At 44.1% G+C, this 26,433-nt stretch overlaps 1 protein-coding gene across 4 annotated transcripts in view; it reads right to left on the bottom strand.

The window, feature by feature from the left end:
* Positions 1-26,433, bottom strand: part of MAPKAP1 (MAPK associated protein 1) — a 79,982-nt gene that overhangs the window by 49,456 nt on the left and 4,093 nt on the right. For 2 of the 4 annotated variants that reach the window (XM_059864902.1, XM_059864899.1), the window contains exons 2-5: positions 22,059-22,143; positions 20,890-21,213; positions 17,678-17,767; positions 14,363-14,511 (exon numbers count right to left, since the gene is read on the bottom strand). In XM_059864902.1, the coding sequence (XP_059720885.1) occupies positions 14,363-14,511; positions 17,678-17,767; positions 20,890-21,148 (498 nt within the window). In that variant the 5' untranslated portion in view covers positions 21,149-21,213; positions 22,059-22,143. Of the gene's footprint in view, positions 1-14,362; positions 14,512-17,677; positions 17,768-20,889; positions 21,214-21,958; positions 22,144-26,433 lie in introns of those variants that run through there. The other 2 variants (XM_059864901.1, XM_059864900.1) reach the window with 2 other exon arrangements.

Genomic DNA, 26,433 nt, shown 5'->3' with positions numbered 1-26,433 from the left:
GAGGCTGCCTTGGCAGGAGAAGGAGCAAACAGCAGTCACCAGGAAATTAACAGGACTCCTTGGCACACCACGCCAGTCACACAGATAAACCCAAGGAGGGCAGAATTGTAAGTAATACTGGGTCCTGACAATGGAAGATCCAAGAAAAATGGACAGCCAGATGTGGGAGTTGATGCCAAGGTTGCAATTGATACACGCAGCCAGGAAGGGACAAAGGAGCCAGGACTGACAACCAGAGAGACCAGATTATCCACCAGCCACTGCATGAACAGTGGGAGCTCTCAACCCAAACCCAGGAATCTATAAAATCCCTGGCCAGGGACCCCGGGCTCCAGCTGCCAAAGCTGGCACTCACACCCCTGGGCTCCTCTCACTGCATGGCTCTGCCTTGCCCCACACCCTGACTCACCCAGAGTTTGCTGGTTTTTAACCAAACCTTCCTAAATCCCCATCTCTAAATCTCCTCTGCCTCCTCCAGCCTACTTTTGCTGTCTTTCCTGTCCAAACTCCCTCCACCACAGCTATCCTGTTCTCCTGCTCACAAACACTCAATGTGAGCACCAAAATGATTTAAACCAGGTAAAACCCACACACCTCTGAGGATTCCAACTGCTCACTGAGCAAGGGGAGCAATCCCAACACCAGCAGCACTGGGAAACTGCTCAAAGCACTGCTGTTATACTCAAATCTTTAAAAAAGTCAGAGAAATAGTTTTATTAATTAAAGGTCTGTAAAGCTGAGGGCCACGAGGTAGCAGAGAGGCTGAAACCTGAAGCCAATTAGAGTTTCTAGCTGTAAAGAGAACATCCATTGTCACACTGGGTAGGAAATGTTTGTACAAGGCCGTGGGTCAGGGCTCAGACTGATCAGTCCCACGCCAAGGGGGGCTGGGGGGAACCTCCACTGTGCTTACTGCAAACTGGTGGCATTTGTTCAGAACCACAACACAAATCCAAGCCATCAGGTCCCTGTCTGGGGGAATCCTGCAGAGTGCCAGTTGTGCAGAAGTGCCTGAGAGCTCCATCGCTGACCTGGGGAGCCCAGGGGGCGAGGGCTGGCCGTGGTGGCACTGGGCATGGGGACATGGGGACACAGGGACACAGGGACACGGGGAGCAGCAGAGCCCAGGGCTCAGAGCCAGCCCAGTGCCAGCTCCTGGGCTCTGCAGGGACCTGCAGCCTCCTCTCCAGGAGGAACCACTCGCACCCACAGCCATTCCTGGAACCACAACTACTTCTGGCTCCCAACTAAAAACTGTATTCCAAGTGGAAATGCTGAGGAAACCCAGAAGATAAAGGACAATTACCAATATTCAAAGAGGCAGCACCAAACTTTATTAATAGATCCTGTATAAAATTCAATGGAAAATCTATTCAGGGCCAGGGGCCTTACCATTTGGAGTTTCCTTAATAGCCTCCAATAAATCTGGGAAGCATAAAGGGGCTGTTAAATTAACATTTTCCTGATCTGTCACCTGTGGCACAGTTAATTTGTCAAAAAATTCTTTTAGCTTGTCACTGGACACTGTATATTCTGACAAATGAAGTCTGGAATAAAATTGACAAAATATCTCGTTAATTTTCTAGGAAATCACAAATCTGATTCCATTAAGCTTTTATTGTTAGAAATGTTATATCCCACCAATCCTTTAAGAAAGTGAGGAGTAACTGGATACACTGAAAATGTACAATAAATCATAGAAAAATTTCCTAGTATTTTTATTGATGGACTCTTTTAAGGCTCCCTGGTGCTCTCCTACAGTATGTCAAATTAAAAAAAAATTATTTAAAATTTATCAGTCCTTCCAACATAAGATGTCTTTCTAAGATTTAAAATCAAATTTTAATTGAAGTGCATGAGGGAATGCACCCCTCCCTCCAACAGCAGAGAAGGGTACCTGCAGCAGGCCACTGGCACTTCACCTGGCACAGGACACTGGGGAGAGCTCCCCCCTGCCAGGACAGCTCTCCCTGGGCAGCACCTGCAGAACAGGAGCTGGGGGGAGTCAGGCACAGGGTGTCCTTCTCACTGCTGCTTTGCTTCACTGCACACGGGCACAAAATTAAAACAAAGTCCATAAACATTTCCAAGAGAAAAGTGATTGATTTCAACACTGACAATTTACTGCCTCTTCCTGCACAATGGAGTTCTGTGACTAAATGTTATATCACTTTAAGATTAGATGTTCTAATGATATAATGCAAAGATTTTACGGAATCATTATTTAGTGGGAGTCATAAAAACCTCTTAAAATTAATCTTTCATGCACATCTAGCTTACCCAAAGTTAGCATTTAATTAGATGGCCTTGGCACGAATGAGCTTACTACTTTATTTGCTCAATCAGTATATGTCTCTTCAGTAATTATAATTAATTCAAGTCATTGACTCACCTCCCAGCAAACAACGCTAAACACTGCACAAAATGGAAACAAATGCCTTTCCATTCCCAAATGCAAAATGTCTTCTCACTTTTAAACTCGGTTAAATGCTTTTTGGTTTGGGTGACAGGGTGTTGACTGCACTCTGTGATCCAGCAATCACCTCCCCAGCACAACTTACTCGCTTATGTATTTAATTGACACACAGAAAATACTTGAAGGGGAAAAGTGGAAACACAACAACCCAGTATTTGCAACACACAGAACTTTCCAACAGATCAGAGCACAGATGTTTATGGCAAGAAAAGGGACCATACTTTTATTTTTTCTTTCCTTCTCCAACCCACCACACTGTTCCCTACCACGGCAAGACTGGAATGGGGCTTGTTCCATCAGGTGGTTACTCCAGCACTGGGCACTCGGTTCCTCCTGTTATTCCCAGGTGGAGGACACCCCAGAGAGGCTGGGGTGCAGCCCCAGCACACTGCCAGCCCTGCAGCTCCTCAGTGAAGCCCCAAAATTGTTCCCTTCTGAGGAGAGGAGTCTCCTTTGCATCACCCCAGCTTGTGCTGCAGTTAGCAGATCACAATGTAAAACTCCATTAACATCATTAAACACTTAATTTATCTTATTCACACTGTCACTATTCATAAAAATTTAACCCAGTAATTTCCTGTTATCCAAAGCATAACAAAGTATGAATATTTAACTGCAAGGTAAATAACACACTATTATTTTTTATTCTAAATTGTTGACTTCAGTTAGCATGCCTGCTCTGCAGAGCACCAGGCGATTTGTCAATTAAAGGTCCAGATGTTGTGCAGGCTGCAGAGGCAGCAGCAGCTCTGAGCAAGGCATCCTCTGCATGGCAATGATCACTACAGCCCCAGCTCCAGGCTGCAGTAACATGCTCATGTTTTATTCCAGCCCCCTTCTAATGTACCAGGTAATTATACAGCACGCAGCTGAGAGACATCACCTCCGAGCTGGACAGGTTCCTGCCACGCTTCCACCTGAACACATCTTCACACTCAAAACCAGATTTACAGAAATAACCACACAGTCCAGCACCAAATCACTGCCTGCTCTTGCTTGGCATTCACTCCCACAATTAATAAAATTATGTAAGTCCTGAGCAAAGAATAAGACACATAGTGCTGGCAACAGCACGTTTCAATTATAGTAACACACATTCCTTTGTACAACTCTCTGTCAATTAAAATCTGGTTTACTTGGAGTGCTATTAACGTGAATTCTTAATACTGCTTTTTTTCTGACAAATGCTACATGGAAGGAGGGAGAAGCCCCAGGTCCATCCCTGTTACAGCCCAGGCTGTGTTTATGTCCATGTGTCAGATTTAGGACAAATGGCCCTGTCCATCCCTCCCCTGCCACACTCCCTTGGCATTGTGCCCCACATTGGCTCCCTCTCTGTGTGCCCAAGCCAACCCAGAGGGTGGGATGTCCCACCAGACCTGTGGTACCAGCTCAGCCTGCCCTGCAGCCCTGGGCTGCTCAGCTCCCACAGCTCTGGTGAGGGATAGAAACAGAGGTTTAGATCGATCCAAGTGGTGTTGCTCCAGCTGCAGCAGAAATGCATTCATTACCCCAAACCATCCTCAGATTCCTTCTAGTGAGGAGAAGAAACAGCCTCTTTAGAAGAATTATACATATTTTACTCAGTAATAAACATTACAATTTAATACTGAGGAATAGAGTTATTCTTTGTAATAACAAAATGCAACCAAAACTTATAATTAAAACTCCACCATAAACATTATTTGTGCGTTAAGGAACGTGCCACGATCTATTTTAACGAACAGATGCTCTAAAAAAGATAAATGCTTTCAGAAATATTCAATCCTTGAACAGATCAGCCTCTAATCCTCTGCTTCTGCTGCACAAAGCAGACAGCTCAAGTTCCTCGAGGACATCAGCCAACCTTAGGTGGAACATTTTTAATACATCACCGTGTCACTTTTTAATGTGCCACAATCTATTAACCACATGGCAAACTAACAGGGATTTTTAAAATATGGGTTTTATAGCTTTGTGCCGGTGATTAATTAAATAAATAGCCAGCGTTTCACAAATCATCCCTCTAATTAGGCAGAGCCAGGCACGCTGCATTCCTGGCAGCACTGGCAGCTGAAGCTGCAGCGGGGCAGCGGAGCCCGGCCCCGCCGCCGGCCCGCAGGTGCTGCACTCGGCTGGAACGGGCTCCAGCTGCCTGCAAAACATGTTCTCTGCAATTATTCTCCCTCATCCTGCAGGAAACCATCGAGGTAACAAAGGCAGCGCAGCCGTGCCTGCGATTTGACCTGAGTGGCAAAGTTGTGCCTTGCAGAAAATGAACAAATATTAAAGGTGGGTGCTGGAAAAACGCGCCCGCTAAACGATGCATTTTCTGTCAAAACATTTCAAAGCTGAAGCTACAACTAATTACATGCAGTCCATTCAAAGAAGCCAAGCAAGGCTTATCATTAAAATGACTCAATTATTCTTAAAAGAAAGAGAAAATCATCTGTAAAACCTGCCTGCAATCTCATCAGTTTTACTGTACCCACCTCAATACATCATTTCCCCCAGAGCTCAAATTAAACTCTTAATAGTTAATATGCTCAAGTTTTACCATAAGTTTTCCTCCAAACTATTATTAACTGGAATTTCCTACCTAGGAAGGGTTTTATATGGAAATTTGTTCTGCAGTGTTTAGTGACACTATCACAACAGCTTTTTGCCCCTCAATTTAAAAACCATCAGAGAGACAGAATGTGCTGTGGAGTCAGGCAGCTCATGGAGATGGGATTTGATTTCCTCCACCAGGTGATTTCTTTCTCAGCATCAGTCCCCACACTACACCCTTACAGCCAAATTTCCTTGCACTCAGGAAGAATTTTGCTGTCTTGGACCGGGGTGTCACAGCCCACGTGCCCCTGTGCCAGGGCAGGTGCCCAGCACTGGGAAGGAGCCCGGGACTGATAAATAATGAGCAATAAATAACAAATACAGCGTCCCACTGACACTTCCTTCCCTTGCACTCCCCTCCCTCCTGGCAGCAGGTGCTGGCACACCAGGGCATCCCTCACACAGCACCACTTTCAGGGGGCTCTCCCCTCCAGCACCTCAACAGCCACGTGGCACTCGGGGCCACCTCTAAAAGGACCTTAAAGACTTTAACCTTAAAGCTTTTGCCCTTAAAATATGTGAAAATGCCCTGATGGGCTGTTCAAGCAACTTTGATGCAGGACACTTTCTGACATAAAGTGTTTTCAACATTTTTTCCCCCAGGATTTAGGTCCATAGCAGCCTGAAGTATGATAAATTCATAAATTCAATCTCCACAAAGACCTGAGAAACTGCTCTTATGAGTAAATCAAGTATTAAGAAGACAGTGAGAATTTTCTTCCTCTTTGGTTCAGATAAGGAAACAAAAGAATTTACATGGGAAAAACCTGACCACTATATTGCCTTTACAAATTCTGAGTGGGAAATATTAAATAATTGAAAAAAATAATGAAATATAAATTTATACTGGAATCAAGAATAAACCAATTACCACTTCACTTACATTTAATGTTTAACTACAAAACAAGAACTCTTTGATTAGTGATTTCATGGTGCTTAACCAGACACATAAGTGAGCCCTTTCCCCACAATTACCACCAATGCTTTAAAATTATTTTTCAACTACTAGGATCAAAGTAAAGGCATAGTCTAAAAGACTATCCTGTGAGAAATTAAAAACCCCAACTTTCTGTCCCTCAGGAATGTTTCTCCCAACAAGCATGTCTGTTAAATGGACACATCCAACTCTTCTGCAAACTGCAGCCATTAGAAACATGTGCTAATAAAACATTTCCATATTTCTTTGGCTGTTAAGAACCTCAACTTGTGAATACGTTTTTTATTTGATTTGATCTGTAATTAAGGGAAAGATAATGACACTACTAAATTGCTAAAAATCAATTAGATAGAATAAAACGCAATATGATTCAGCCAAAAGATTAACAAGTGCATTATAAAAACTCTTTAAAATTCTTTAATTCTAATTAAGCTGCTTTAAATGGCCATGGCCTAAAAAATGCTTTTAATTTCAAGGCATCACCAATTTTCCTGCCTGTTTCACTGTACTGGCTGTTTGCCTTCCTTCTCCTTTTTTTTTAAAGGAAGATTTAAAGCAAAAGTGGCAGCTTGGGAAGAGCTGCTGTCCCACTCACAGGTCCTGCAGGGGCTCTGGGCAGGGTCAGCCCCTCTGTCAGCTCCCTCTGACTGCCAAGGGCTTAAAATCAAATATTAGAGCAGAACTCCCACAAATCCTCATGGAGCCTCCCTCTTGAGACATCCCAAACCCACCTGGACACATTCCTGTGTTCCCTGCCCTGGGTGACCCTGCCTGGGCAGGGGGGTGGACTGAAGGATCTCCAGGGTCCCTCCAACCCCCCAAGTCTGTGGCTGTGAGGTTCTGTGCACGTCAGGACAGGTTTCTCCAGTAACAAACCCACGAGCAATACCTGTGCCCAATTTAAGCCCTGTCCCATCTCAGATTTTAAGTGCAGCTTAATTTTAAACAAATCAACCAGCATCCTCTCTAAGATCAACTCACAGCACTATAACCAAGGTATTAACCTCTGCTTTTTGACATTTCTCTTCCACAACCCCAGAGCATCTCCTCCTCCCTCCCCTGGCCCCACGGAAGGCACGGAGCAGGGAGAGCAGGGGGAAGAGAATTCCTCCCTCCCACACAGCACAACCAATCAGTTCAACCCAGCCTGAGCTCCTCAAGTTGTAGGGAGAGCAAACAACAGCACCAACTTTTCTAATTTCATCCTCTAGTACTCCCAAGTAAATAAGAGAGAGGAAAAAAAAGTAAAGTTTTCCTACAAATAGAAACTGTCACTTACTGGGATGTGATCTTTTCAGCTCATGCATCCTAAATGCATGCAGAGATATTATATGCACTTTCTATTTAGCAATTTAATTATATCTTTGCAGTCAGAGAGTGGCAATGGTTTGCAGTAATAATCAGGTGAAAGCATTCTCACATTAATATGCTGGAATCCGATGTGTTAATTTGATGCAACTTTGCGTTGACAATATGTGATTAATTTGTTCCCAGGCTCGCTCTGCTCCCGGTGCTGACAGCTCCAAATGCTGGGTTTCTTTATCCATATCACTATTTGACACGCCTTAGCCCACTGCTTTGCTAGGACCACTGTTAATTTGTAATGAACTGGCTTTTCAGGGGGCTCCTTCATTTTTAATTCTGTCAGTGTCACCTCCTTGAAGAAAATTATAAGTTTCCTTAGGTGTGATTACTGCCAAGTGCTGCTGATAAGAGGTTTGAGAAAACAGGGTTTTATAAAGAAGTCAGTATTTAATCTGCTGAAACAGATTTATTGCCTCTAGACAGATAAATATAATAGAAAGTTCTTTCATTTAAAAGTAATTTCAAGTTCTCTTTTACCTCCAATCCCAAAATATGAACACCTAGACAACAACTGCAATGTTTTAGGGAAAGAAAAGGTGCTACAAAAAATTTATAGAAGTAACCAAATGCCTATAGAATGGGCTCCCCAATTATCTCTCTATCCAGCTTAATTCCCATGGACCATGAAACCAGACACACAAATGCCACAGGAAGATAAATAACGTGGCCAAATCACCGAGGACCCAACCCCACAGGCAGGATGAACAAACTCCAAGACCAATTAGCTACCTGAAATTCCAAAAATAAAAGGCATCCACTGGGAATAAAGCATTTGGGGTAAGAGTTTACAAAGCTTTATGTTGTGAAGTCAAGGCATCTCCAGAACTTCACACTCCAAGGCAGAACAGAGCTCCTGATGCTCTGATGACAAACTCCAAGGAATGCAAGAAGAAATCTGATTATACTTTTTGTGGGCATCCACAACTAGATAGTTTTAGCTTAAGGAATCTGCCCAGATTGTGACTAAACAGTGAGAAAGGAGCGCTGAAACAGGAATTAAACAGCCAATTTATATAAACTTTGTTTAAAACAAAGGTTTTTGTAATGTCAGTGTGTTTCCTAATTGAAAAATGGAATGTAGACTTTTAGCAAAACAAAAATTAATCTTGCAAATCTGGCAATAAATCATAATATGTCAGAGGAATAACACGAGTGTTTCTATTAAGCAAGTGGACTGCCTCTAATTTAAACCTGAGCCTCTGCTAGATGAGGCACGAAGGAGAACTTCAGAGATGTGCAGAGACACACACCTGGAAAACGTTTAGTGGACTGCTACTGTAGAAAACATGTTAATGGGCTGAGTCAGAAAGCTCTGGCAGCTCTGAGCCTGAGGCACAGCCAAGCAGAGGAGAGCTCCTCAAGCCCAGCTCTGTCCTGAAAGGCACCAGGACCCCCTGGGCTCCACTCCCTTCTGAGCCACCTTTCCCTTCACCTGGGGGGAAAAACCCAACCCAGAAAACAGCCACTGGCTGGCCTGGAAGTGTTTAGAGCAGACTTGCCAAGTGCAAACACCATCCCAGGGGCTGGAAATGTCTGTTAGTGCAAGATCTTGTTCTGAGAGATGAGAAGGTCCCGAGGCTCCGGAACTGCCAGGGAGCTGCAGCAGGACAATCCATCCTGGGTACAACACAAGTTCTTTGTTCTTGCTCCTGCTTTCTTCACTCTACATTAACACATTCTTATCAAAAATAGCAAAATTAATTTTGCAAAGGGATGATTGTATTGCAAATCACTGTTAACGTTAAAAGACTGGATAAAGAATTATTAATACCATTAATGTAATATCTAAGTTACACCTATACATCCTTTTCCATAGAAAATGGTTCTTAATTTTCAAGTTGTTCTGCTTTATTAAAGCTCATTACCATTTCTCTTTTAATAAGTGCTCTTTAAAGTCATTACCTGCAGTGAAGTTAAAGGCAGAGCTATTAAAAGGTTACTTTAATGTGAATAATGGCCTCCCAATATACTCAAGTTAATTACTATTGGAAACTGGTTCTATTTTAATTTAATGCTGAATGCTTAATGAAGGATCTGCCGGGATAGCAAAACTGACAAAAATTATTCATGGTCAACAGACCTATTCTTGCTGTTTCATTTAAAGAGATAATATCCATTTCAAGTTCTACATAACTGCATTTAAAAATCAAAATTACATTTTAATATTTTCCCTGGATATGTGGAAATGAAAAATGCCATTTGTGAATGTTCAATAGCGTGGTAGGTAGAAGAGAGATCAGTTCCTCAGCTCACTAAAAATAACATTAAAATCATTAACATCTTGTTCCACTGAAGCTACTTTGTCAGAGTTTGTTTCCATAGGGCCATTTTTCCATACTGGATGCACAAGGTAATCACAGAGAAAAGAATTAATTCAGGGTGCAGGGGAAGAGCAGCAGAGCAGGACTTGAGAATGAACAGAGCCTCTGAGTTTAAGACATTTTTGAGCCCCAGCTGCAGGTGAAGGTGAGATGCCCATTTTGCAGAGCCAATTGCTGAGGGCAGCAGGCAGGTTTTTGCACAATTTCCCAGTGATGTTCCCCTCAATGCTGACAAGGCTTAAGCATTAAGTTGTTGTATTTACTATTCTGCATTTTGAGTAAAGAAATTGTGGTGGCCTTGACTTTACAAGACCAGGGTGGCCTTTAATAGCACCTATTTATTATTTTTCCCAGTAAGGAAGCCAAAGGCACCTCGAGCCTCTCATAAAAGTGGAATTTTAAAAAGCTCTTTAAAATACTTTCACACCTCAGTAGAAGCTAGCACGATTCCTGAAAAGTGTTTTCCCAAGCAGTTATGGTTCTGGCATTCAAAATACAGTTTTCAGCACTGAGAAGTATAATCCCTTTCTGAACTGCAAATTTTGGGATTCCTGTGGAAATGTGAAAGTGGCAGGAGGAGAACCACTGTGAACAGAGTATCCCACACTTCTCCTGGCACAGTATGTCATAGACGTGACCCCAGGGAGCAGCAGCAGGGCAGCCCAGCCCAGCCCCAGCAGCAGTGTCCCAGCATCAATTCCCCAGCTCAGGGAGCAGCGTGCAGGTGGCAAGCAAACCACTAAACTGGCAGAACAAGCAAATGCTTCACCAACAACCCCTATGCAAACTCATTCTGGCTGGATTAAAATGAGAATCCTTTCACTCAGCTTAGGGGCAAAACACTGAAATAAAAAAATGCATTTTTTTCCACCCAGAGATCTTAATCCTGGATTAATTATTTTACACATTTTCCATTCTAATTAAAGCAGTATTGCTTCTTTCTTAAGTTCTTTATCTACTTTCTTTAAGTAAAGCTATTTAATACTGGGGATTGTGGAAAACATTTGTTCGTGATTATGCAGACATACAGTCAAACAAGACTGAAACAAGAGCAGCATGCAAAAATGTATTTAAGGACTATCATCCCAAAATGCTGCTAAAAGCTATTAACCAGTACGTGTTAATTGCCACAGCATTCATATTAATTTTCACTTCGGGCCCGACATTGTGGAATATTTCCCCTGATACATTTTAAACAAAGTTTAATTTAAGGAACTGCTTCTATCAACACTTATGAAAATTAACAGCCAAGCAATTAGCACTCATGAATTATCCCTTCCCCCATGCTTGCTACAGCATCATTTTTAAAACAGTTGCTACATGAGAAATTGTTGCTTTTTAACCCATTACCAAAATTAGCCACGAGAAACCTTGTGGCCTTACAGAGAGGCACCATTCCTCACCAAAGGATTTTAGCATTTGTCCTCCTAAAAATTACACTGACCAATTTTCAGTTAAATTGTCTCCAGCAGTCAAGCAAACACCAGAGAACTCCATAAGAGCAGAAAAGCCAAAGTTCCTTCTAACCCCATTTGCAGCTAGTCATGAAAGCAGAAATAAAAATATCTTGAGAACATCTGGTCTGCCTGTAGGAAAGGCTTTTGGCCTCATAACCCCAGCTCACTCCAGAGCCAGACAATTCCCTCCTTCCATTTTTGATCTCTCCTGCACCCCTGTCCTGCCTGAACAGTGAACCTCAGCAGAGTCACTGCCAGGAGCCCTCAGCACCCTCCTCTGTGCCACCTGTGCCCCTGCACAGCCCTTTCAGCTCTGGCTTACACAGACTCTTTTCTCCCCAACAGCATTAAAACTCAGCAAGTTGGAACAATTAACTGTCACAACTTGATTTTCCAGTCCTGTAGACAGAAATATACATAAATTTATTTCTCAAACGTGAGATAATTCAGTTTGCAGGCAGACAAAAGAAATCGATTTGGCCAGTGATTTCTTAAGCCTCCAAGTAATTTTCTATTCCAATGACACCTGAAGGAATTACAAAGAACTAAGGGTTCTTTCAATACAAAATTCTTAGAAAGAGTATATAAGATTTATTAACCCAGAAGTACAACCCGTGTGCTTTGTAAAAGATGAAAACAGGCCCAGAGCTGAGGTTTACTTTAACTATTTAGGGAAAAACTTGAAGAAAGAGTTGAGAGTAGTTACTGTATGTGTGGCTTCTGTTAAGAGCTGAAGTTTCACAGTGCACAGAAAACCACAATCTGTCCTGGGTAGTGGTGGGACAAGTGGTGTGGATTCCTGAGCTGCCTAGGATGCCTCCCTGCAGTTGTATTTCACAAGCCATGTTCTCTCCTGTTTTGATAATTAATGAAGTGATCAGGACAGGAAGAAATTAGAGTGCTTTAAAATTTTACTATTTCATAAAATCACAGAAGTGGTTATGAAAGAGACACTAAATCTGGCAGGAAACACCTGCAAGCAGTGAGCAGTGCCCAGGCTGGCATCACAGCCCACACAGGCTCTGAGTGAGCTGCTGAGCTCCTCCCAGCACAGGGGGCACAGGGAGGGGAGCCCAGGAGGATGTGTGGGATCTCAGGGCAGCACCTGATCAGGGTGAGCCCAGGCAGGACGAGGAGCACTCCCAGGGACAGCTCTGAGCTCCTGGGCACCACAGCAGGAGTGCTGCTGGCCAGCTGGACCCTGCACTGCCAAACTGCCCCACGGACAAACCAAACCGTGGTTACAGCCCTAAACACCTGGGAGCCACTCTGACCTCCTGAGTAAACACATAATTAAGTAGGGTGATTTTAAGACATGTTTAATTAGGCCCCCAGCCCCTTCCCCCCCTTTCCCAATTATGTACCATTTCCCCCAGAGATACACAGCTCTGTTAATTATGTAAATAAGTCATGCACTATTCCCTGAAAGAATTATATTTCTGTTCATCTATTATCAATAAAAATAAATACAAGACATACGATTTGTCATTAAAAGTAATTCTTAAAAGCTCAATGATTTTTAGTGTTTTTACTGACTGAAAATACATGAGAGCTGAAGCAAAATAACTCGCAACTGGAGTTATGTTTCTTCCATATCTCAGATGGTCAGCCAAGCATTAAACTAGATAATACATACAGAGCCACAGAGAATAAACTTTATATGCAAACTATTGATACCCTAACAGAGTAATAGAAACAATGGTGTAAAAATTAATAGAGTGAGATTATACTCTAACAAAATGCACATTCAATTATTTTGGATTGTCAAGAAGGTATTTTGATTTGAGGATCACATCTGAGATATTTCGTATCAGACCCTGCAAATCACAGCTGAGTGACACTGAGGTATTTCCTCAGCCTCTCGAACTGACAGGCAGAGTGCAACCTGCTTCCAGTGGAACCAACACCTGCTAAATGCACCTGACTTCAGAAGGTGGACATCAAGATGTGCATTATAGACAACTACAATTAATACAGTAAAGATTAGCTTGGATTATCAAAGAGGGAAGGAAAAAGGCTGAAGTGTCTCAAGTTTCTGACTGAATTATAATAGAATTCTCTTTATAAAGAAGTATTTGACTTTTACTTCCCCGACACATGACATGAGAGCTCATTTAAATGTTTGTCCAACTGAAATTTCATGGTACAAGAACAAACCCAGAGTTTAGAAAAAAGGCCTCTTGGTGCTGTCAGCATGAAAGTGCTGCTGTCATTCATCAATGAGGCCAGGAATTCTGAAAACCTGAGTTAGCACTAATTGCCACATGCTAATAGATAGAAAATCACAAAGAGGAGCTTTTGCATGTGAACTTCATGGTCTTAAGGTTACCATTTCACAAACATTCCAGATACTCCTAGAAATGTCAGTGGAATTATGGATCTGACTTTCCACTTCAGGAACACCTAACAGAATATGAAATTCTTCCATCACAATGGTAATGAAGCTCAAACTCCATCCTCCCACAGGAGATTCCACAAACAAATCCAGTTGAAAACAGATCTGTGGAGTATTTATACTTGTTTTGAAACAATATGACATTGATCCATCACACCAATGTTTATATTTCAGTTTTTAGAGTTGATGACAGAGAAAAATATCTGACAATGTGGAGTACAGGGAAGACATTTATCCCCTAGTCTGAGCAATATCAGATCCATCTCCTGACCCCCATGACCTGCCAGGTTTGCAGCCAATCTCCTCCCTGTTACACAAATCAGCCTTGGGCAGAAGTACATGGATTAGTGCTTCTTTTTGCCTTGGATACTGCCTACTGATCCCTCAGCTTCCCACCCTCACAACAGACCACGGCTGCTCCCACTCTCAGTAGAGCTCTGAGGACAAAGACATGAATCATGGAATATTGAGCAAGGGCTGTGATGTGGATAGACACAACAGGTTGGGGTTTTTCAAAATGCCAAATAATCAACCATTTATACAAAGGTAACTCAGCTGCAGAGAGATGTGCCAGGACTCTGTCACAACCTCGCTGACCTGCTGGAGGAGGAAACAGCAAGGGAGAGAGGCCTCATTCTCAGTCCAGACTGCAATGGAGACAGCAGAACGGCTCTGCTGAACCTGGAACCACCACGTCTGCTGGGACAAGCACTGCCAACAGCTGATGGCCACTCTGGAGCCAGGGGGAGCCTGCACGAGTCAGGCCCAGGAGCAGAGCCTGGCACCCCTGGCACCCCTGGCACCGCCCCCGGTTCTCACCTTGCCGTCGAATTTGGAGTACTCATTGAAGGGGTTGTTGAGCTGCAGTGGGCACTGCTCCAGTCTCACAGAGAGGATGGACTGCTTCCCAGAACATGGGGATTTCACCCTAAAGTTCTTCTTTTCAAACAGCGAGCTCAGCTCCTCTGCTGCAGATCAGAAAAGAGATTAGAGGCATGGTATGAGGCTGCTGCTCACCACAGGGAGATAACATCATAAGAGGGAGCACAAAATCAAATAAATAAACCTACAAATGCTTCAGCAGGGCAGGATCTACCACCACTCCTCCATAGCCCAAAGACATGAAACCATTAAGGAGCCTGAATGATGCTCCTGTTTAGGCTGAGAAAAAGGTGAGTTTTTCCTGTACAGAGAACAGATCTGATCAGTGTGAGACCCAGCTGAGTCAGGATAACAAAGAAGAGAATGGCACATTCCTGGCCTCTCTGTTTGCCTACCTTGTCCTGAAGGAGCAGGGAACACGAAGGAGGGGAGCTGCTGCCACAGGAGCAGCACAGCTGGCACTGGGCCCGCAGCACGTGGCACAGCAGCCCTGCCCTGCAGTGCCAGCCCTGCCAGCTGCAGCCTGGCACCACCCCAGCCCACAGGATCAGCCCTGCACATTTCACTTCCCATGGGGGATTGGATATGGCCTCCCCTCATAAAACTATCAAACCTGAAACCACCACTCCAGATCAACAGTCTGAGCAATAAAAACAAAGAGCTTTCTAAAACCAAAGGGGATGCAAGTTCAGGAGGTCTTTGTGTGGTCTGTGAAGGCTCATAAAAGCCTTTTTACATGAAGAAAGTGCACAGCTGAATTTCCAACAACAGCTCAACTTCCAATTTACTTTAAAACCCCTAGAAAAGAGGACTTGTTATGCTACAAGGCCACTATGAAATCAGGATAAAGCCCGGGTGTGTCAGCACATCAGTACCAAGGGCTCTCCTCTGCAGGGAGCTGAGCCTGAAGCTGGCCCAGGTTTCCCACAGCTGCTCCAGGACCCAGAGCCCCAGCCTCCATCCATCACTGCCCAGAGCCAGCCCAGCTCTCCTGCCCTCGGGTTCCCACAGCTCACAGATCACATCTTGCTTCTCCAGGGAGATGGAACTGCTCCCAAGAGGGAATGACCTGGCACTCGATCTGCAGGGACTCGGTTCATTTCTTAGAGTGCAAAATTAAAACCTGTCAAATGATAACTAGTCAAAAGCTCCATTTATTTTTATCAGCAGATTGCCTTAAAATTCAGGCAGTTGGCAGAGGTGCTAAATACTGGCACTGAGAGATCCCCAGCGGGCTTGTGAGAGGCTGCAATTAGCCAAAAAAGCTTGATTTAATCCCTTTCAATGTGGCCACTTTAACTCCATTAGGTTGTTTTGCTTTTCCAACAAGCACTTGTACTTGATTTTTTTTTTTTTTTTAAATCTAAAGCATTATATTGGAGTATTACCTTTAACTGACAATTCCTGGGCACTTGGAAAGGACACTGGGACCCAACACAATGGTTTTAGTCGTACAAGTGAAAAATCAAGTTTTCATCTACAGCTATTCTGCATGTCTGGCATGTCAGCATGGGCTGAATGCAAGACTTTGGAAGGATTTCCTTGACACATTGTTAATTTGCATTTTACATGCTCTGAAATGAAGGAATGTAAGATGCAAAGGTGCAGAGGATATCCTGAAGGGCTCCTCCTTCTCCTTGCTGCAGTGCTGTTCATGGCAGTAAGGGAGAAGCACTCAGATCCCCGTGGCCAAGCAGAGGAGAAAAAGCAGCTCTGCCAACAGCCCCGAGCCTGGAGCTTTTGTGTAACTTATTTTTTTATTTAAATCTGCTCTGCAGCAGGCAGGGACTGATCCATTTGCCTGCACATTCCTCGGAGGGGATAAGTGTGGCTGTGGGGACACATGAGGGGGAAGGGGATGTGAGCACAGAGCCCCCAGGAGCAGCAGGGGCTGCACAGGAACCCCAGCCTGAGCCAGCTCAGAGTGCAGGAGACGCAGGAGGATCTGCATCATCATCAGCCAAATGCTATAAAATACTGAGCAAAGAGGTGGAGGTTATGGTAGATTAACCTTTAAAACCTACAACTCTGCTTACAGGAGGAGAAAGGCAAAAACATTTCAGAATGCATTAACAGGGGTATCCAACACAGCTGAACGCTGAATTAAGGATTAGTGTGGCTGTGCTGCTCGTGTGAGCAGCTTTGTTCACTCCTCTGAAAAGACACTGGAGTGCTGGAGAATGTTCTGCAAATGACAGCCACAGAGAGAGGAGGAATTAGGCAAAAAAAGGGAGATTACAGAGGGACCTCATTAAGATATACACCATTCTGAAAGAAGTAGGCATGACAGACCATACAAAGGTTTGAATGTCTGTCAAATACAACAGAAATAGAAACTAGCTTGAGCTCTAAAACAGGAAAATTGAGAGAGATTTGTAATTTCATATATTACAATTTAAACGATGTAGAACATCCAGTCACAAATACTTAATTATATAATTAACAAAAATAGAATTTAATGTTTTTTGAGAAATCGGTGATAAGAGTTTTACCAAGGAAAGGCAAGATAAGCCAAGCCAGCACTGATTATGCTTGCATTTAAGCAGATCATACATATACCCTCTATTTCTTAGGATTTGCACTTATCTAAAGCAGTAGCTACAAAAATACTCTGCACAAGTAAACTCCACAAAATCCCCCACGGCACCCAGTGTGCCAAACTCTGCTGGAATGGGCTCCAGGGAAGTGCCCTGGAGGCCCTGGTGCTGCAGCCATGGGCAGAGGCACTGCTGTCCCTGCTGTGCCACAGGGTCTGCCCAGTGCCAGTGCCACAGTGCCCAGGCCCCTCTGAGCCCCCAGGGCACAGACACAGTCACCCAGCTGGGGGGTTTTTGGGAATGGATCTGGGGATTTTTTGGGAATGGATCTGGGGATTTTTTGGGAATGGATCTGGGGGTTTTTTGGGAATGGATCTGGGGGTTTTTGGGAATTTTGGGGATTTTTGGGACTAAAGTTGGGGATTTTTTGGGACTAAAACTGGGGATTTCTCAGGGCTGGATTTGGGCCAGAGCTGCCTTGGGGTGCAGAGCCCACCCCATAACCCCCTAACCCAAACTGGCTGCCCAGCACTTCTCCTCTGCTCTGCCCTGCCAACCCCTGAGTGCCCTGGCCAGGGCTGGCACCCAGGACAGCACAAAGGGTTGGCATTTCCTCAGTGCTGAAAACCCTAGGGGAAAATTACAAACTGCAAATGTTGTAACCATCACAGGCAGGAATAAAAACAACAGGAAAATAAGAGAGATTTTCTTTTACCTGAGCAAGAAGTATTTCTGTCTTTCCACTGAACGTTTTTGCATTTTATTTGATTTTGTCTCTCTTTCCGCAGACGTTCTAGTCTCTGAGCTTGAAAAGAAATATTACAACTATAAGTTTGTCAATGAAAGTTTACTATAAACAAAGACATAATTAACTACCTTTATATGAATAAAGATGTTTTATACTGCATATGTAGGGGGAAAAGTCATAAAATTTTAAAGGTGGCACCCCTGAAAAGCAAATACCAACAAAAACATGAAAATGTTCTTGATTTATAATTGAAATTAGAGGATATAAAACATTAATAGAGATCATAAAGATAGTATTAACATGGAAGAGAATAATAAAATGTGAAAACTTCTGTGATTAATATGACATTTCATTATATAAATCATTAATAACGGTCTTAAAGGAATTTTAATGCACAAATGAACTGAAGTGAATATTACATTACAGGAATAAAATTACTGTTATGAATTACTCTACCCGTTTCAAAAATTAAAGATAAATGAACTCAGACTAGACTATTAAAGTTTTAAATATAAAATCCTTTATCTAAAAATCATGAAAATTATAAAATGTCAAAGCGATATAAATTAGCACAGCTTTTTCTTCAGTGGGCTGAAACAGTTTATAGGTAGTAAAAGAAATGATTTGTATCTTCACAACATTAGTCAAATCCTAAAATGAATATAATATTTCTTTACATATATTTTGACTCCATCTTCAAAATATGGTTGGTAAAAAAAGTCCCAAATAGTTCTGATACCAAAGAACTTGCAGCCCAGGGTACCAGACCACAACTTAAATCACCTTTTTTGTTAACTCTGAGACTTCCTTGGGGAAAACCCTGATGGAAGGCACCCGAGACAATGACCCCAGGAAACCACTGATGCCATCTACTCAAAATCAGCAGATTAGACTGGGAAGTAGAACTAACAGTGCTGATCCCCAAAGGAAACAATCTGCTGGACACATTAGCAATTTTGATGTATTGAGATAATTCATTAACTAAAATGGGTTTGTAGAAGAGATTCTAAAATGCTAAATTACTCTGACAATTTTTGGATACAAGTGGAGTTCCCTGAGCCTTTCCAGCAATTAAAAAACATTAATAAATATTTTCTATCCCTTCTGTTATTATTCTTTTACTTTTAGGTCTTTGAACTGAATTGTGGAGAAGGAAGTAATTTTTTTTTCCCCATAAAAACTGTCAATGAGGGAACTGATAAAAAAAATACTCCTTTGAAGTTTAACAGCTGTAGCAAGCAGTTTAAGGCACAAGCACAAATGGGGACTTTGATAAGTATCTCCCATTAACAACACAATGCTAGAACCTGAATACCTCTAGGTAGCTTCCTCTTCATGAAATAAGAAAAATATCCCTTCTCATAAGTTTAAATATTGGGAAAACACTGTTGTAGCACAGATATTTTATTCTGAAAGAAAAGCTCCACATTTGTACTAGTTACTGCCCACACTGTAACTCAAAATTACCTTCCAAAGCCCTTTCTTTCCAAACAAGCTATCAGAAAATATAAATAAATAATATTTTAGTATCGTAAAATATAATCTGTTAGATGAACAGGTAACCAAAGGATTAAGGAAAATCCATAGACTAGAAACAAAATAATGCATGTTTTTATCTCTTTGATATTCCCACCCTCTGTCCAAACAAGTGTCCAGGAGCACAGTCAGCAGCTCCCCTGAGCCTGTCTTGCTCCTCCACCTAGAGCTGACCAGAAATGACCATTTCACTGTGGGACTGTGCCACAGCAGGGCCAAACCAGGGCAAACGGCCAGCACCTGCCAGAAATGTGAATTGTTGTGGGGTGGCTGTCACAGGCAGCCAGGGACAGTTTTGGTGTGAAAAACCCAAAGTTTGGTGGCTGCCCAAAGGCAGCTGTGGTTTCAATAATGGTCAGCCCTGAGCTGAGCTTTGCTCCTGGCCTGGGCACTTTGCTGCTCACCCACACCCAGCCCCCAGCACTGCCAGAGCTCCCAGCCCTGACCTCAGAATATGCCCCAGCTGGCACCTGAAATAACTTCAAACTGCAATTCAAATGGAGATTATTCCACCAGTCTGCTCCCTGGGTGAAAAGATCCTTCAGAATCATTTTCTGGAATAATTCTATAAGCCCTCAGACTTGGCCTCTCCTTCCTCGTGAGCTGCACCATGGGCTGAAGTCCCCCAGCCCAGGGCAGCCTGGCACTGCCAGCACACCTGCTGCCAGCCTGGCCTACCACCTCTGTTTATTTCCAAACCCTGGAGATCAGTGCCCTGTGGCACTGCCAGTTTGGAAATAACCTGGGGCTTGGAAATAACCTCTCACAACTTCTGCTTGTGAAAGGCATTTCAGTATCTCTGACAGCCACACATTTTCCTGCAGAAGCAGAGCACAGAGGTGCTTTCTGGGCTCTAGGTGGTGTTATAATACCTGCAGAAATCATTTTAAAAAATTATACAGACACAGAAAAAAGAGGTCAGTACTGACCACCACACATCAACCTTCTCTGTATTCTACCTCACAGAAGCCCTGCTCTTAGTATTCCTTGGGTCTAAGCAGAAGTCTGGATGTCCCCTGCATGAAACACCACATGGGAGAGCTTCCTGCCAGCCATGGCAAAAGGAGTGCATTTTGCAAAGGTGCTCACCCTTCAGCTTCCTAATCTGGTACTTCAAAACCTAGGTCAAGGTTTTTCTCAGAAATACAACTTTAGCAGACAAAATACAGACAAATCATTCCCTTTGTTGGCTCACGTCAAACTTCATTCCTCTCTTTTATAACAAATACATTTGATGCCTCACTAGGCAGATTTTTTCTCAGAAAATAACTATCCTGTTCAAAAGTTAACACCCCTCCAGACAGTAACAATAGAGATATCAAAGACTGTTCATGTAGTACTTTGGATTTAGATTTGATGTCTCCACAATTTGATTTTTTTTATATATATAAAACTGACTACCTCAATGTTCCCCTGCACAGGAATAGGTAAAACAGCAATTAAAGCTCAGTTGACAGCACACTGAAGTAACTGACTCATTACATTTCCTTCTCTAAAAGGGCCTGAGCACTCCAAAGGGAGTCTGACAGACACCAGGCTAGTCCTGCTCTGCTCTGTCCAGCCAGCCAGGCCCAGTCCAGGCCCAGTCCAGGCCCAGTCCAGGCTCAGGGAGGCCGGGCCAAGCTGCTGCAGACACCACGCACCTGTGTTCGACCGGCGCCTGATCCCAAAGTCCCAGCTTGAGGTAATGTCCACGGATTGGGAGTAGACGTAGCCCTGAGTGTCCCCATTGCTGCCCTGGGGCTCTGACCCGTTGTCCCCACAGGCTGAGGAGGGGTTGAACTTCTCCAGGTCCACGTCGTGGTCGATCAGGACCATCTCACACATCCCCGTGTCATCGCTGGTCACGTGCGACTGCCGGATGTGGGCCAGGATGATGGTCGGGTTGTCCAGGAAAGCCATCCTGTCACAAGGCCACCACCTCACTGTACTATCTCCTCTCCATCTTGCCTCATGGACACAGGTACCTGGAAAGAACGGGCACAGCATGTCAGGAACACACACAAAAGCTCCAGCCCCATGCCCGAAGGTCGCTATTTGGGGTGCACACACCCTGACTGACTCAGGGCACACTGTTGACTCTGCTCCACTTTACTTGTGCCACACTGGCTGCTGAGACCACTTAGGGAACAGGGGCTTTGGAGGACAGCTTGAAACCTGAGTGCCAGGACAGCAGGACACAAGAGATACCTCCAGACAGGTCCCAGTACTCACAACACATGGCTGCTCTAAGGCAAAACACCCCACAGTGCTGCACACAGGAGCATGGCAAGAGAATCCAGAGCAGAAACATCTGCCTATTCCAACTAATCCATCTACAAAACAACAGGGTTTTGGATTTCTTTTCACCCATCACAACTGTGTTTCTGTTTTACTTCTGCATCTACCCACCAACTTTTTGAGTGCCTTATTACAGACTCTCTTCAGGTTTTGTATTTCCAGGAAAAGCTTTAAACATGAAGAGATTAGTGTCTCAGGGCAGAATATTGAACATCTGCTGCTGCATGGTGCTTCACAGAGGGCAACTGCTGTAACACAGAAAGCTCTGTGACCAAACACCACACGCCTGAGCTCTAAAGCACTCAAAGAACTGTAATTGCCACTTACCTAAGATATTTCATTCAGAGCACTCAAGTGGCCTTTTGAAACAAAGTAGAGGGCAAAACGGAAAAGGAAAAAAACCCCAAACCACAAAACCCAAACCACGCTCACACTGTTATCTGATTTTTCTGTAGCTGTGGGTTTGTAGTGATGCCAATCTAATTCAAGCCTGGGCTGACTCTGAAAGGGGCAGCTCCATGCCCTGCCTGACCTGCTCCAGGAATTCCACCATGTCACAAAGCTGGCAGTGGAGCTGTGGGGTGAGCTGGATCAAAAAATTACCTGCTGAAAATAACCTAAAAAGGAAAAAAAATAAATTATTCCTGTTCATGCAGCAAGTCCATCAGTGAGCAGCAGCAGGAGCTCTGGGGACACCTCCTCCTGAGGGGGCTCAGTCTGAGCTCACACACAGGGCAAGACTACATGTAAATTTCAGAAGTCTGAAATCCCCACTGCTTTTCTAACCAGAGGAAAACACTTTATCGAGCTGCATGTGTGTGTTTGGGATTTTGAACTCAGAAACACCAGCAACCTCCTGTCCTTGCTGCTTGCAAAACTGCTGCTTAAATCACACAAAGCCGCTTCCCATGAAAATCTGCTAGAGGCAGCTGGCCTTCTCCTGGGTATTTTAACAGAGCAAAGAGACAGAAAGGACCAGCCAGGCTTGTTCCAGGACCAGCAAATGCATTTTGCCATGTCCCCTTTTTATGTCCCCAGAAATTCTGCTATTAGTGAAATTCACTCCAGCAGGATCCCTGGATACACTCAAAGCCAAACTGGACACAGCCTGGAGCTTTGCTGGCCCTGCCTGGAGGTGGGAATTTGGATGGGATCTCCAGAGGCTCCAGAGCACCACAACTCCACACGTTGTTTTAATGTTCTGACTCTTTCCATCAAAGTGAGCAGGGCTGCTCCTGAGGGAGTTCTCACAGTCCTCCAAGGGAGAGGCCACAAGGCAAATGTCCCACCAGTGTGACCAGCACCGTGGGGCCTGAAAAACACAGACACAGCCAAGTACAGCTTATGGACGTGGCAAAACACATGTTGAGAATGTTCTTTAAATTGAATTATTTCTACTCACTGATTAGGAAAAGCCACGTGTACCTGCAGTTGGTAAAAACTTGTTTAAATAAGCAACAGCCTCAGGCGTCGGAAAGGTCTGCAAACTCCCAATCAAAAATTACTGCTGCCCCATCAATGTGTCATATAAACGTTGGCATGTTAATTGTGTATTTATAAGATTGTTAATGGTTAGTTAATTTACCTCCCACACTATTATTGTACTTGAAATGATTTAATGTCTGCTGAGGGAGTTAACAACATGTAACAGCAGATGCGAGTTTTACCTTTCTACCCTGCACCCCGACTTCCTGCCATTAGCAGTGGTGTGCTAAATCAGCCAAGCTTCTTCCCAACTGTACATCTGCAACTGCCTCTCCCACAGACCTGAACGCTGAGAAAGTGCTGGAAATTCTGCACAAGTTTTACACAAACGTATTTTCATTTCCTCCTCTTCAGAATTTTCAAAAAGGTACATTAAAACTAATTTACCAATGCATTAATGCTAAGTGGAAACTCTCTGAACAGGAAATATCCTTTAAAAAGCAAAAAAAAAAAAGGTCAGACCCCAAATTCAGTTCAGGTTTTGATGCCATATTTGGTAGTTGTAGCCCCCAGAATTCTAACCAGTTCTCCTGCTGGTAAAGGCACAGACCCACTCTGAGGAACAGTGACTTCCAGTGAGAGAGAAGAACTCAAAGAAGCAAAGTTCAGTTTTGCAAACCTTTACACAAACACCCCGAAGGTTCCAGCAAAATCACAGACCCAAAACCAATGTCTAGATCTGCCAGCACACCCCTTCTGCACTCCTACACCCACACACCATCCCCACACCCTCACAGAGGAGCCAAATTCAACAGAATTCAGGGACCTTCTAAGCATCAGCACCTTATACATTCTTTCATCATAAACAAAAAATAAATGTTCTTCTAATACTTGTGCTATAGAAATAATATTCTACCACTGAATACAGCACTTTGCAGGCAGCTGTCAAACATACTCTGTGCGAACACTAAAACTGAGGAGAGCAATGTGAAATCTCCAGAATTTTAGAGTTTGGTATTTCTGTAGAACAGGATACAGAGGCTGGGACTGAATGATGTACTGATTGGCAAACACCTGTGATCAGCTCACAGCTGGACAGAGGCCTTCACTTTCTTCTGATCCTTATTATCACCTATCTAAGTGTCTGCACACTGTCTGACCAACAGCCAGGGAGGAATGCTCCCTCTCCCCTCCTGGGCCCCACTGCTGTGACTCTGCCCTGCCCTGGGAGCAGAGCCCCCACCAGCCTGGTGCAGGCACAGAACACCCCAGGGATGTCAAACCGCACCGCCGGGACGGGGAGCACCTCGCCAGGGTTCACAGGCACTCTGGGGCAGCAGCAGACAGCTGCATCTCAGTCTAGTGTTTCTCCCAGCAGTGCTGCTCCTGCAGCTCCCCACGGCTATATTTATGGCAGGGATGGGCTCTCCCAGCCAGGCAAGCAGGGCTTTATGCAGATCAGGCTCATTCATAACCCCCGCACAACCAGGAGCGCAGAGCGCGCTAACAAACGACTCCGCTGCCGGGAGGTGACACAAAGGTCTTGGAAAAGGATCTGCAGCCATGCAGGCTGTACCTTGAACACACAGCTGAACACAGCTGAATTTCGGGAGGCAACTTCATCATCGCACCATGTGAACTGTTCTTGTGACCCTCCTGCTTGCTCGATGCGCTGCAATTATTTAAATAAAGGTTCCTGGCTTTCCTGTTCCCCCACCAACGCCCCACACAGGGATCATATCTGCATCTTAACCTACACCAGGTGACAACGAGATAGCAAAGCAAGTGTGAGATTAGGGGAAAGGACAAGCTGAACCTCGTGGCTGCCATCCCTCCCATCCATCCCGTGGTGTCAGGCAGACAGCAGCAGGCACTGCTGGAGCCACGCTCCGTGCTGGACCCACCGACTGGGGGGACTGCAGCCATGTGTCAGCCCTGCTCGCTGCTGGCTGCAGGGGGAACGTTTGACCTTGAGCGTGAAAAATGCTGAGAGCAGCTCTCCTCACTTTGGGGAAAGGCAGCTATTTCGGAATGGATTCCTGGGTTTGTTACATGAACACGGTGGAATCCGACACAATGCCTCGCTGTCACTGCCCAGCACAAGGTGGCTGGTCCCTGTCACTGCCCCTCACCAGCAGAGAGCTGGGGCAGCCGTGTCTCACCTCCACAGCTGCCCCTCTGTGCCACCCACTGCCCCCGCCCTGCTCCCTCCTGCAGGTCCTGACATATTTTCCAGCAGCAATAGGGATTTCTCTTGGTGAGGTGACACCAGAGCCAACGGGCACTTTCACACCCTGTGCCCATCCCCAAAAGGTCGCAGGCTCCAGGTCAGACCCCTCCAGCTCCAGCAAAAGCCCTGTGGTGCCACCACACTGAAGGATGTGTCCCTAAAATGACAAGCCAGTGCCACCTTTCCATGGCATCTTACAGGAAATATTTTCCTCACGTGAAGGGTTGATATTTTTGCCTTTCATGCTTTGAAATAGGCAGACCTCTAAGCAAGCTACAAGAAACAATAAAATCAGAGAAAGCTGTCAGCAACTGAAAATGTTCTGCTGCAGGAAAGAGCTACAACTTCGAAGTTCCACCAATTTTAATAGAATGGTTTTAAGAGTTTTCCAGTTCCAAATTCCCCACAAAACTCTCAAGCCAATTCCTGCAATGTATCTTCCTCTCCAAATTATAAAAGCAAGAAGTAGGGGGGAAAACCTTCTCTCCTCATGTTCTGCAAAGCTGTAGCTTGTTTTTGGTTTTTTGTCTTAATATTGTTTAAATTGACTGTCCTCCTTAAGAAAGTAATAAACAATTAAAGCCCTATTGAAAGTAAACAAAAGTATTCCAAAGACACAACTTGTGAAAGGCACAATTTGGAACCCAGACAATTGCTAACAAACTCAAAACATAGCAAGCTGGAAAAATTGTATACCATTGCAGGTCATGTTATCATTCAAGGGCTTCCAGAGTCCCTGTACTCAAACACCTCCTTGACTGTAGCTCTCCAAAGTGATCTTTAAAAACTAATGAAAAAGATAGGCAGATTAGAATTAAAAATTGATTTTTCCCCCAGCATCATATAAGCAGGAACAGGACGGCACGAACATACCTCAATATTTATGATTCAGGTTCTATGAAATAATTTCCCAGTCAACTTCTGTCTGCAATTGCACAAGAAATGGTTCTGGTTATCTGCATTTGCAGCAGCAAAAATAATCAACCCCCTCAAACACAGACAGGTCCTGGGCAGGCAGGATAAAGGAAAGTGAACTGAAATATACGAACATTCAAGTTTATGTTTCAGCAAAAGCTCAAGCGCATTTAAGAGTGAATACTTATCTGCAGAAGCTGTCACTCACACTCTGGTCCTATCATTAAAAAGGAAATAATCATTTACAGTCATATAAAGAGGTTCTCTCACAAGAGAGACTGGAATTGGGAAGTTATGATGAGCAAACACTACATTACACACAACTTCCAACAAATTA

Source organism: Haemorhous mexicanus, chromosome 21 (genome assembly GCF_027477595.1).
Source record: "Haemorhous mexicanus isolate bHaeMex1 chromosome 21, bHaeMex1.pri, whole genome shotgun sequence".
Lineage (NCBI taxonomy): Eukaryota > Metazoa > Chordata > Aves > Passeriformes > Fringillidae > Haemorhous > Haemorhous mexicanus.
The sequence above is the reverse complement of the archived record's forward strand: the minus strand, read 5'-3'. Positions and strand labels throughout refer to the sequence as shown.